The 12908-nt window shown below is 34.3% G+C and overlaps 1 protein-coding gene across 2 annotated transcripts; it reads right to left on the reverse strand.

Annotated features, from left to right (window-relative positions):
• Window positions 1-1125: 1125 nt before the first annotated feature.
• On the reverse strand, window positions 1126-9083 carry LOC133690622 (kinesin-like protein KIN-UB). 2 transcript variants are annotated; one of them, XM_062110851.1, is made up of 19 exons: window positions 8724-9083; window positions 8452-8552; window positions 8236-8358; window positions 7821-8006; window positions 7406-7627; window positions 7176-7323; window positions 6861-7010; window positions 6501-6589; window positions 6009-6212; window positions 5501-5623; window positions 4986-5117; window positions 4739-4870; window positions 3876-4014; window positions 3702-3794; window positions 3446-3571; window positions 3208-3333; window positions 2410-2553; window positions 1750-1878; window positions 1126-1673 (listed from the first exon to the last, which is right to left on the reverse strand). In XM_062110851.1, the coding sequence occupies exons 1-19, from the start codon at window positions 8914-8916 to the stop codon at window positions 1513-1515; spliced, it is 2721 nt and encodes a 906-aa protein (XP_061966835.1). In that variant the 5' UTR covers window positions 8917-9083; the 3' UTR covers window positions 1126-1512. The 2 variants fall into 2 exon arrangements, with proteins under 2 accessions (XP_061966835.1, XP_061966834.1); XM_062110850.1 differs by having other exon boundaries at window positions 7176-7329; window positions 8724-9082.
• Window positions 9084-12908: the final 3825 nt, after the last annotated feature.

Consider the following 12908-nt stretch of genomic DNA (forward strand, 5'->3'; position numbering starts at 1 on the left):
GTTATTGTAAGTAACCATATGCTTATTATATATATTGCAGATTTATAAACTACACATGTTTTTCACACTTTCTCTAATTTTAATTGTGAATTTTTAAACTTAATATCTCTATCTGCTTCTTTTTATCTTTTACCTTGAAAGATGTCTTTACAAAGTATCTGAGATGAGTATTTAATTTCGACATTTTTGTTATTCTAGTTTTAATATTCTTTGACTTTTGTGTATTGAGATTTTTTTTATCTCGGTCTTAAAATAAGTCATTCACGTTCAAAAAAAAAAGATCAATTAATAAGATAATGTTTTCCACGGCTCCTCTGAGGTGTCAAATCCTAGGCGGTGATTTGGGAATTAACCCACTTATTATCCTATTCAATTAATTAAGGCTTTCAAGGGGATTAATTATCCTATAATAATTAATACGGGAGAGATAGACCTCTTTTTTTCTTTTTTTTTCGTTTTTGTGAAGTAAATGAGACCTTGTAAAGAAAATACACAGAAAGAATGTTGCTAGCAATAGCATTTCAGGGAATCATGACATAACATCATATATATATATATATATTGGCCATGAAAGCCTAATCACAATGAAGCATTTGATAGAACCAAATTATCGATTTGGGTTAAGAGGGAACCACCCTTTTGAAGGTTTGTGAATTGAGATTGGTGATCGTTAGTGTTGGGAGTTTGCTTCAAGGTGGTGCCTGGTGGGCTGGTGGCTACTCGCACGGACTACTGACCCAGGCAAGAGTGAGTCAGAGTGATCATCAGCCCGGATCCGGTAAATTTTGTGATTTAGGCTCTCGGTCAGCCGTATGAGAAAAGGAGATGCTTTTTAACGGGTCAGCGGGAAGGAAAGTGAAGCATTAAAGGGCTTACGCGGCTTTAATTTGACCAAGCAGGGTTACCCTGCAAATTCGTAGTTGAAACTCGTGGGATTTCCATTTTTCAAAATTATATGGAGAACTTTTCCTTGATGTTTTGTGTTTATTTCATTGGTAAAATTCATTAACCTTGACCTCACGTAAGGTTCTAGATTGATTTCCATTTCCCTCTCCTATAGACTCTAGCACGGACTACAAAGCAGTGTCTAGAGACAAGGATCTGTAGTCTTCACCATGACAAAGCTGACCAACGAATATTTTCATTGCTGGTAAATAGACTGAATTTACACACGGTGAAGTGCGGCAGGCGTCCCTTGTCCTACGGGACTTCAACTCCAGTTACAAAACTTTTTTTCTTTTCTTTTCATGGTGGCTACGAGTCTATTCTCATGTCAGAACTACCATTTCCCGTCTTTTCCCTCAATCCAGCTACAAATATTAATACACTAGCACAAGACCGATTGTAAACAATCCCCCCAGTCTCGCCTCTTTACACAAAAAATGCGAGAGTATTCCAATTGACCAAGTAATTATTCAGTGCAAAGAATGATTCGTGATTCTTGACCAATCTATACAGCAACCAGAGAACTGGCTTGGCCCACAGATATGGAAACAAAAAATTAACATGTGGTCAACACTCTATCCGTAACCGCCGCATTTCAGACCTGAAGGTGGAACTTGAATTCAAAGTCCGATGAGCAAGAGCTCTTATGTCCTCTCGAGAACAATAACGTGAGATACGAACTAGCTCCCAAAGTGCACCTCCACTGATCATTTCTTTTGCATTTACTTCTGAAATACAAGTTTGACCTTTCAAGGAACATGTCAAAGGGAATTTTCTCGATCAAAATGAGGAAGTGGCACTTACCTTGCTGAGCCAAGTGACATAGAGCAAGCTCAATGTGGCGTCTGATTGGTGCAGCTTCATTATTAGCATTTTGTACAATCCATGGAAGTGCGCCGTCTTCTATAAGAAGAGATCTGCCACTTTTTAATCCTGTGGTAGGCCAACATAATGTTAACATTAAGAATATAGATTCATTCACATCTTCCCATACAAATATGTTCATGACACAGTCCATGAACTATCAGATATATTCTTAGCCAGTGTGCTATTGGACATATGACACATTATCAGACATATACTTGATCGAGGAATCTGGCCAGAATGTGAGAGCTGAGATCATTTAATAGAATTTCTTAACAAATTTGAAGGTGCAATAATTACCTCCTCAACCCTAACACTTGCCCAAGTGCCCCCACAACAAAAGAAATAAACCCACATGAACAAAACCCAAGAAAAGCAGTAAGCAGATACTTCAACCTAAAATCAAACATATATTTTCCGAAGCAACAAATGAAAATAAAAACTTTCCCTAAACACATTATAAGTTTCCATTTTCTGATTTGACAAACCACCAGAGAGATTGACTGTGATATCAATTGCCATTAAGGTCCAGATATAGCCTGTTTGCAGGCCTTAGATGCAGAAGTTCATGGTCAAGATCATATGAGACTGAAGACTAACCTTGAGTAGATGCTCGGGACTCGCATTTTGCAAAGTTTGCAATCCCACGAGCTACTTGAGAAAGAACATCAGGATGTCCACACCTCACCATTCCTAGCAGAGCTCTTATCCCACCTTCAGACCTCAGCTTCATTTGTAGCTTATCTGTGAGACAAAAAGAATGTAGTATGTCAATACCGCACAATAATTTGATATGACATCCAGTTTAAAACATTGAAAGCATACAATTTTTGTTTGAGACTTAAATCCATAGCGGAGGCAAATTAACAGCTGCAGCAAATGCATTTCTCTCAATGGCATCTTTTTAATACAGCATATTCACTGAAGCAAAGCTAAAGAATATGTATATGGCCTTCGGAAATTAATAAATTGACATTTCTTTGATGAATGTGCTCCAATTTTTATTAAGTTGGATTGACAAAGGCGAGACTCAAACCTGAGACCTCACCCCTCTTGCTCATGCAAGAGTACCATTAAGCTATATGCTCATTGGCATGTTATTAAATTAACTATTCATCAAGAATCAATAATGACATTCTTGTAGAAATACTCCTTAACTGAAATGTGTTCTAGATTTTCATTCTAGCAAGATTCTTGATGACATGCTGTTAGAAATACTCCTTTACTGAAATGAGTTCTAGATTTTCATTCTTGCACTCCTGTCTTGATGAAGGTCTAGTAACCTTTCCATGGCTTCTATTTTACAGCAAACTGAACCTTCTTATAATGTTAATAATGGCCAAAAATATATGAAGAGGAAAGAAACACTAGCATGATGCAGCAGAACAAGCAGTATACCATTTCCACAGAGATTTGCAATAGCTCCAGAAACCATGCGTAGAGTTTGAGGATCCTCAGCATCAGCTGCTGTCATAGATAACAAACTAATTCCCCCTTGAACCATGATTAGTTCTTGATTGGCTTCTGAAAGAAAGGCAACAATACACAAAACCTATATATTTAGGAGCTGATTGGTGTTGGAACCATTAAGCAATAATTGTGAAGATGACAAGAGAGAAGTATGGGTGACAATTACCATTCATTGCAAGATTGGCAATTGCACCTGCTGCTACTCTGCGAATAGTTTCATCTTCAAAGCTTCTAAGGACCATCAGCAAGGAAGTAAGACCACCAGATTCAACAATCCTTTCTTGATTTGCTTCTGCATGATATACAAGGTGAAACACAAATCAGTTGCATGAAATAAAAAGAAGAATAAAAAAGTACTATAGTTTGAACCTAGGATCTACCACAACCCAGCTCATCCATTCCAGCTATAAATGAGTACTGACCTTCAGCTGCTAGATTAGCCACCACTTTTACAGCATGTATTCGTACATTCGCATCTTCTGACTCAAGCAGTGACAAAATCTTTTGCAATCCAACTGTCAAATACATTGATCATTAAACTAAAAGAAACGCATGGACCAAACATGGTTCATGATTTTGTGCAAGAATTTTATTACCGTGTTCAAAAAGTGAGGCAGTTGGAGCCTTCTGTCCATTCATAGTCTCTTTAAATTGTGAATTCTTAGCTTGCGACATGAGAGAATCTACACCACTGAAACCATTTGCGGATCCACTTCTTTCAAGATACCTTTTTGCCTACAAACATCGAAGGTGTAACCAGGTTAAAGTTATAGATAATATATGATTTTGTCTGTGATTAAGGCTGGGGATGGGCAACTGAACAAGGACGTTGCTTCTTGTAACAATTAAAGTTAACTTAACCTGTGAATTAAAAGCATAGTTAAAAATTAAAAAGTTCCCTTTAAATTATGGTAAGGTGGTAAAAAGGTTGAAAATTTACGTTCATAATTTTTCACCCCTTTACTCATGTTTGGTATATTTTTTAGAGGAGGGAAATATTTAAAGGAGGTTGACGTTCAACCCTCAAAAGGGGGTCAAATGTAAACCTTGGAGAGGTGGGAATAGAAGGATTTTTCAAGGGGGGAACTTTGAATTTTGTGTTTTGCCCTCTCTTTATTTAATTTTCACCATTTTTTCCCTCATTTTGATCCCATCTCAAATTTCAGACAACAAATATTTATTATTTTAATATTTCTCACGATAATATTTAATTTAAAATTTGGTTTAATTCAAGCGCGACCCACTATCACACATAATTTTTCATCTTTTACCAAACATCCTTAACATTTCACCTTTTAACATTTTTTTACACCCTTAACACTTAACCATTAATCTTACTTCTTAACATTTTCCCTCCAAATTTTAACCTAATACCAAACACAACCTAAGAGCAAATGATCATGGTTTGAGTGATTATACGCACAAAAAGAAAACTGCCCAATATTTCTAAATTGAATACCTGATCAGCTTCAAAAGTCAACTGCAACAACTGACTTTGTAGGATCACAACTTCTTCTTCCAGTTTCCTTTTCTTATAAGCCTCATCCTCCAATATCTTGTGAAGCCTTATGATCTCTGTATCTCCACCAGCCTAGTGCATAAATAATCCACAACTTTATTCTTTTTTTTTTGGTTGGCTGTGGATTGATGGTGGAGGGTTTGGGAAAAGTGCAGAGAAAAAAGGCAATACAAAGCTTAATCCTTACCCCTGGCTGCATAAATTGCTCAAATTGTCCCTTAAGTTTGTTGATCTCATCTTCAGCCACCTTTCTTAACTGAATTTCATTTTGAAGCACCTTTCTAAGATCAGAAACTTCCTCAGAAACAGGGCCCAGCTCCTGAGAAATAGGATGGAAAAGGGAGAAAAGGCAGGGTTCATATTGAAAAAATTTGGAAAATCAATTTTTAGAGAAAAGATAAAATGCACTGGCAAGGGTCAAGATATAACAGCAAAACATTCATTGTAACACGGTGCCATGAGTAAGTACATCGTAGTGCCAAGAGATTCTGTACTGAACTATAAGTGCATCATCATAATTAGCAGGGATATGCCTGTCCTATAATCGAATATTATTTTTATCAAAGGAAAAATTTATACAGCAGCTGGATATAATATAAAGTTTGAGAGAGGATTGAATCCTAACTGGAATTCATAGATTTCAATCTGACAACAGTCATAAGACTCCATTCTCAACAGCAACAAGTGCCACAGAAAGATTACCTCTCCATTGCAATTATCATTGATGAAGTCATCACGGCCATGCCTTTGCTGATTTGCTAACAATTTTTCCTCTAGCTCCTTGACAGATTCCATGTATTCCATCTGACACTTTAGCCTCTCCCTCTACAAAAAGCAACAGGAAACTTAAAGGTGTTGAAAAAAAAAATTATAGTAATTGAAACAATAAGACTCCAATTTCATGTTAAAAGGTAGCAAGGAATGAAAGGAGTAAACTGCCACGAGTAAATTCCTTCCTAAGGCATTTTTAGTCCCTCAACTTTCATTTCTCTTGTTCTTTCCAGGATCTAAACAAAAACTAAACCCTGAATGAGTATAAGATAAACTGCATTGACAAAAAAATGAGTGCCATCCATGACCATTACAGCCTCGGCTCTTTCCACGTTTTGTACAAAAAGAACAAACAGAGAAGTAAATGAACACAGTGCTATTGTTTGCAAGTAACATGCAAGGCTCTTCTTTACAGGAAATAATCAATAGCTGAACTGACCTCTAAGGCTTCTGCAAAGTTCCTTTCCACCTCAGCAATACGATTTTGTGCTTCTTGATTTATTCTTTCAACTTCATTGTCAAAGGCTTTCTGCTGCCTTTCATTTTCTGCAATGAGCTTGTCTACTTGTATTTCAAGCTTTCTAGATAAACTTTTGTAATCAAACTCTTCCTTTATTTTCAGCATGTTCTCCACCTTCATTGCCTAAAGACAGATGAAGTATTTACAATCAGTTGATTATTTATGCTACATCAATATGTAACATATACTTTAATGGTGCCATCATAAATACACTATGCATATTAATAAAACTCTCATTAAGTAACAGGGATGCCAAATAAAAGCAGTATGAAGTCATGATGTAAAAAGGTAGAAATACACATTTCACAATAGTATTTGTAATTTGTACATTATAACAGAGGAGAGAAAAAACTGTTTGATGGAATGTACTGCAAAAATTCAAGGCATGACACATGAATCAACAGTGCTCACCCTTTGTCCAAACAATATAGTGCTCGAAGTCTCGCCCCTGTGGCGTGGTGATGGGCCAATGGTCACAATTAAAGAAGTTCTTGCAGTTCCTGCAGTGAGATGACATGTGACCAAAATATGAACTGGCGTTTTTTTGCAGAAAAATCTAGAATAAAAGGCCAGTTCATTTATGAAAATAAACCTTCATTGAATGGTAAATTAGTAAATGAATTATTCCTCTCAAGAAACAACAAGGGTAAGGTAATGGTTCAAATGATCACTAATTTGGATCTCACCAATAACATCTAATTAACTGATCCAGTCAGATCGTATCAAAACCTAAGAAAAAATTAACTTACATGAATAAGAATGGCAACTCACCTCCAAATGAATCTTTAAGCAACCTCGTAAGTTTTGAATCGCGAATTGGAACATGAGAACTATTCTCAGCCAGTGCATTTATGCACTTCCCTAGTGCACTCAGTGAGAGATTAATAGACTTAGCTTCCTCTAGCATATGTCCCTCGCTTCCTGTCAAATGAGGAAAGAGCATATGTTAAGAACCTACTAACTCATAAAAACATGAGGAAGAGGTTTAAGAAAGCCATGATCGTCAGAAACCACACTCCACCTCGTATATATCCACACTTATATTCCAATGGATATAAAGAAAAAGTAACATCTTCTGATACACACCTGACTTGTGAACACGTTCTGAACCAGCCAGATCTACCAAAACCAGCTTGCTTTTCCGAACAATAGGTTTTGAAGGTTTGACCAAATGAGATGAATTATCAATTTCACTTGAAAGAGCATCTTCTCGTCCTGTAAATGACCTCTTAACCTGAACCTGCACTAAAATATGCAACTATACATCAAACAGAAAACTGAATCAAGAGCGTCAAAAGTAAAGAAGAATTATTCACCATTAGAATAGCATGACTACGAGAAGATTCAGTATTCAACTTCGTATTCGCAGCAATTCTATGAGCTTCTCCTAATCTTAGCAGTTCCACAATACTCTGCTGGTCCCTGATTTCTGCAACAGTTGCCCCAGGTACTGAAACATCACCAGTTTTTGGATCTTCCACGATAGAAATATTATCGTTTGCCGGAACAAGAAGGTCCTGGACAGCCTCCATATAAAGCTATACGTGTTTGTAAAGAACAAGAATGTTAGGTAAGTTGTGAAGGCGCAAACTGTAACAGAACAAGATCAAAGTGAACATGGTGAAGTTCAGAAGTAATTTCATTCAATTTGTCACTAAATAAATGTAAGAAAAACAAATAAAAATAGATCATGCAATGGTACAACCATCTTTCACCTAACTTGAGCCCAACCTGCAAATATGATACTGAGACAGAATCAGTCTCTGGAGAGATTTTTGCTAAAATATCCTCCATTGCACGAACCATGATCCCACGAGAAGAAGTATCATCCTCTCCCAGGTGTCCAAGAGTAAAAGTTTTCCCAGTACCGGTCTGACCATAAGCCATCACTGTCCCATTGTAACCATCTAAAACACTCTAAAAAATGAAAACTCACATCAGTAAAACTTTTAAATAAGACCCTACAGATAACATATGAACATCCAGCGTGGCATTATAACCCATACAAACAAAACGGAAGTTGACAGCAACGTTTAAGGATTTTAGGATACGCCACGCCCAAAACATAATGTTTAGTGACAACAAAGCGCCAGCATCGTTGCTCAATTCAGCAATGTACACAATAAATAAGCCAAAAGTAACCAACCTCAACAACAGGCTTAGCAACAGCTTCATAAACACGCTTCTGAGACGCGAATTCAGTAAGCACGTCATCGAACTCATATGTATCCGCATCCCAATTGTTTTTTCGAAGCTTCAACCTCTTAAGCTGAGATTGAACAAAAAAAAAAGCCCCCAGAATCATTAGAACACCACAATCAAGCTCAAAAACAATACTCTAATAATGGCACATTTAGACCACCTCAGGCTGCAATTCAACATAATCGGCAAAATCCGCATCTGCTGCCAACTCCTCCGCATTTCGCGGCCGCAATCTCACCGCCACTCTAACTCTTCCCGGCACTGTCAAAACCATTAAAACATTTTGAAATCCACAGCACAGAATGATACTCCTTCAGAACTCAAACAAAGATCCATTTCCGGAAACCTAAAACCACTATAAATGTTTTCTACTAGTGATCAACATAGTTCGAGATGAGTCAAAATGTAGTAAGAGAAAATGAAGGAACTCACCTCCGTCGTCGGAGGCGGAGAAAGTGGAAGGGTAGCTGCGGCGGAAAGATGGGGGAGGAGCGTGAGAGGGGTGGACTCTGGATTTGAAAGAGGAAGATTTGAGATTAGAAGCGGTGAGGGGTTTAAGTGACCTTTGAGCGCTGCTGCTGCCATTTCGAAAAGCACTGTTACTTGACGATGATGATGATGCCATGTGATAATTACTTATCCTTTTCAGATTCTCCGGTTACTTTTCCGTTGATTGGTTGCTGTTGTTGTTGGCGGAGCGGAGTTGAGTGGAGGAGAAAAGGGCCAGAAAGGGAAGGATTGATGTCCGGTTGTGGAGGTGTAATTTTGGGGGTTTGGGTGGATTCCAAGTTGATGGAGAATGGGGTCCACTTTTATTTGAAAGAGTTGCATAGCAAGATACAAGATGGGTCATTCATGGCAGGTTCATGGGTCCCACATCCCGATCGGTTCCCTCAATTTTTACGATTTAAAAGTCTTTGAAATTTACATTTTTCTTTCCATTTTAAAAAAACTTTAATTTGAAGTTTAAATTTTGCTTTGCGGGAAGTGAGAAATTTATTTTTTAAAATATTTTTTTAGCTAGAAATATATTAAAATAATATTTTTTTATTTTTAAAAAATTATTTTTGATATCATTGCATCAAAATATCTAAAAACATCAAAATAATATTAATATAAAGTAAAGAAAAAAATAAAAAAATAATAATTTTAAAAAAAATAAATTTTAAAATACAAAAACAAACAGGATATAATTATATTTGAGTGATGAAAAATTGAATTCATGGTTTCCATCCTATTTATTTGGGAATGTTCAATAACATGCTTCTAAATAAATTTTAAATTTATTTTTTTAATTATTTTAATACATTAATATTAAAAATAAATTTTAAAAAATAAAAAATATTATTTTAATATATTTTTATGTAAAAAAACATTTTATAACTCAATCTTTACTATAATTTCAAATAGTTTTTTTATTTGGATTAGAGAGTATTTTGAGAATCACTTAGAAATATATAAAAAAAGAATGAAAATAGACTTGCACTTTACTATAAGATATTGAATTTATGAAATTAAATTTTTATTATTAGGCTAACGATTTTTTTTATTTTTTGTCATTCATTACTTAAAAATACAAATTTTTATTATTATTATTATTAACATGGGTGTCTGAGTCAGCTTATGAATACCTTGATTAATTATACGGATCTTAAAGTTAACGATTGTATAAATTTCTAATATTTTTGAGGTTTATAAAACTTGAACAATAATTTTTAAAAAATAAATTTAAAATATTTAAATTTTAAAGTGTCACGTCGACTTGTGAAAATATAAAATTCTTGAGAAACGAATTCGGTGTGCAGTCACCATAAACATACCTCATTTTCAGAACGTCGGGAGCCTATGGGTAATTATATACATCTTGTGCAGGAACACTAGAAAACAAAAAACATGGCTAAAAAAAAATGTTAATCCGAATAATATTATGGTAAATAGTGAAAGTCACAGAATGCTCATAAGCAGATCCTGCACTCAGGCCCCGTCGAATATTTTTACGATTTTGTGTGAGAAAACTTTACTTTTTTTTATTTTTACTTTAATTTTAAGTTTTCCCTTTTAGGGAGAAGAGAAATCTTTGTGTTGAATGGAAGAAATCTATAAGCATGGATGGTTAAGGAATGTCATCCAGCATTTAAATCTCAAATATATCCGGAATTTACCGTAAATTCAATAGTTTTTATATGAAAATAATTTGCAAATGACATTTAAAGGATAAATGTTGTCTTGGGGGATGTACGGTGTTTCAAATATAATTTAAATATAAAATCATAACTTTTGAATTATAATATGGTTCATTGTCTGATTTAACACTTAATTATAAATACACATCCTATGAAAATATAATATGTTGAGGTATGATTTTTTTTCTTTTGTATAATTATCCGCCGCTTCACTAAACAATAAGAATTCTTAAGAGTTTAAATTTGGCTCATTCTTGTTGGAATAACCAAATTCAAAAATAAGATAAAATGAAAAACTAAGCATATAAGAATTTACATGATTCGTCATCTACTTGAACTTTGTTCACAAACAACTATAAAAAATTTTTATTAAGAATTATAGGGATTACAATAACTCTTTAAAAAATAATACGAGTAAACACTTGACATATTATTTTTATAAATACCTCATAAAATGTATCACTTACCTTTTTGTGGGATTTCTCTCTTCTTCACCTTGATGGTGCATTAAAAGTTTTGGGATACATCTTATTTATAGGATAAATATAACAACTGTTGTATTAATTTGGCACTGAATTGGTGCCTACCATTTTTTAATTTAGGTACCAATTTGATGCTTACACATTCTTTTATCAAGAGAAGAATGGGTTTCATTCATTTGTTAACAAAAAAGGTTAGTAGCACCATGTTCTTTCACTTGAAAACATTGATAATTTAATCATGTCTTCACACTTAATCATCTATGATTCTTATATCCTTTTTGTAATTGTTATCTCCATGTTACTTACATTTCTATTAGGCCATAAAAGGATCTACACCATATCTATTTATCAGTGTTGATTGGTTTGATCAAAATATTTGTTAGGTTTTTTTTAATGTGAATCTTCTTTAAATCCACGCTTCTATCTTCCATCACTTATTGAACAAAATGACATTAAATATTTATATGTAGTGTTCTTAAATGAAATGTGTGTATTCTTTGCAATACACATGTCAATCTAAACCATCGCTAATGACAATAGTGATTCTTCAATACACATATGCTAATTAAATAGTAGTTATGTTATCGTAGCACAATTTTAACCTAAACTCGATCTTGTATTTTACATAAAACAAAGTCTAAAAATCACCACAACCGAAACCCATACAAAACCATAAATCACCAAACTGCAAACCTATAATTAAAAGTGCAGTATTTTAAAATCATTTTTATTTATTAATTATAATCCCAAATTAATATGTGTTATTTTTAAATATTGTTTTTGTTTATTAATTACAAAGATGATTGATAATAACAATAATGAAACATAACAATGTGTGTTTCTTAACTTGTAAATGAACTATTTGAATTTTTAAACAGCTTATTCGCGATGTTCACATGTTAATCTAAAATAAATATGAAAATGCATAACATGTAAGACAACATTAAAATTAACATAATAATTAGCTAAAATAATATTACAAAAGTAATAATAATAAAAATAAGTCTTAACTAAAAAAATAACACAACAATAATACATCCGAGCAAATCTATGTGTTTTTGCGATGATGAATGGATGACCAACTTCATCAATAGCATGTCTTTCCATCTGTATGTGTGGTCTCATCCTCTAAAATAATATTATCTAGACTCAATGTCTCTTTTAATAGGTCAAATGTAGTACGACATGTCTTGAATCAAGAAGATGCATAATAATGAGCAAGTTCATCATCATCATCGAAGTCACAAAGATCAGTCGCAGTACGTCAACTATTATGTAACAATTTTTCAACCTAATATGAAGTAAATAGAAATTATTAATCCATAAATAAAATGCAACGACTTTTTCCAAACCTGTAAAAAAATACACGGATACTTACAGCATTTTGAATCCGACGTACATGTGGCTCATGCTTCATCTCCTCGCGAGGAGGAACCTATGTTGCGTTGGTGTAATGATTTAGTGTGCTATACTTAGCCACCAGCTCGTGTATTCCTCCTTGAAAATTACAGGATGCACCTCTTTAAAAATAAAATTTATTTGTGCATCTCACATCGATATATACACGAGATAGTAGATCATCCAATTATAATTAGTGTGTCTACCTGAACAATTAATGGAATGCAGCTAATCGCTCGTATCTATATCAGACATGATGTGTTGCTTAAAGCCAAATTACTGCATTACACAATTCAGGCAATGCATATCAACAAGCTCAAAACATATGAGGGGAACAACTGATGTTCGTAAATTTATTGTCAATGTGCATATAGCAAGAGTAGCTACCATATCATATTTTGAATAAAGATTTCACATAACCTATTTGAACATCAACAATGCAATTATTTTTTATCATTTACCAACATCAACCTATGCAATTATTTCTTGTAATTTACCAACAACATAAAATTCCTACACCTTAGGGTTTTCTCTTCTACAGGAGTCGGGACCAT

The sequence above is a fragment of the Populus nigra genome, chromosome 4, assembly GCF_951802175.1.
Source record: "Populus nigra chromosome 4, ddPopNigr1.1, whole genome shotgun sequence".
NCBI lineage: Eukaryota > Viridiplantae > Streptophyta > Magnoliopsida > Malpighiales > Salicaceae > Populus > Populus nigra.

What these genes read in the sequence shown, in the direction of transcription:
- LOC133690622 (XM_062110850.1), bottom strand. Translation starts at nt 8,916, where the DNA reads ATGGCATCATCATCATCGTCAAGTAACAGTGCTTTTCGAAATGGCAGC. An exon ending in GTAGTCATGCTATTCTAATG is followed by an intron (nt 7,330 to 7,405) that starts GTGAATAATTCT and finishes ATTTTAGTGCAG; the next exon opens with GTTCAGGTTAAGAGGTCATT. An exon ending in ATGTCACTTGGCTCAGCAAG is followed by an intron (nt 1,674 to 1,749) that starts GTAAGTGCCACT and finishes CTTGTATTTCAG; the next exon opens with AAGTAAATGCAAAAGAAATG.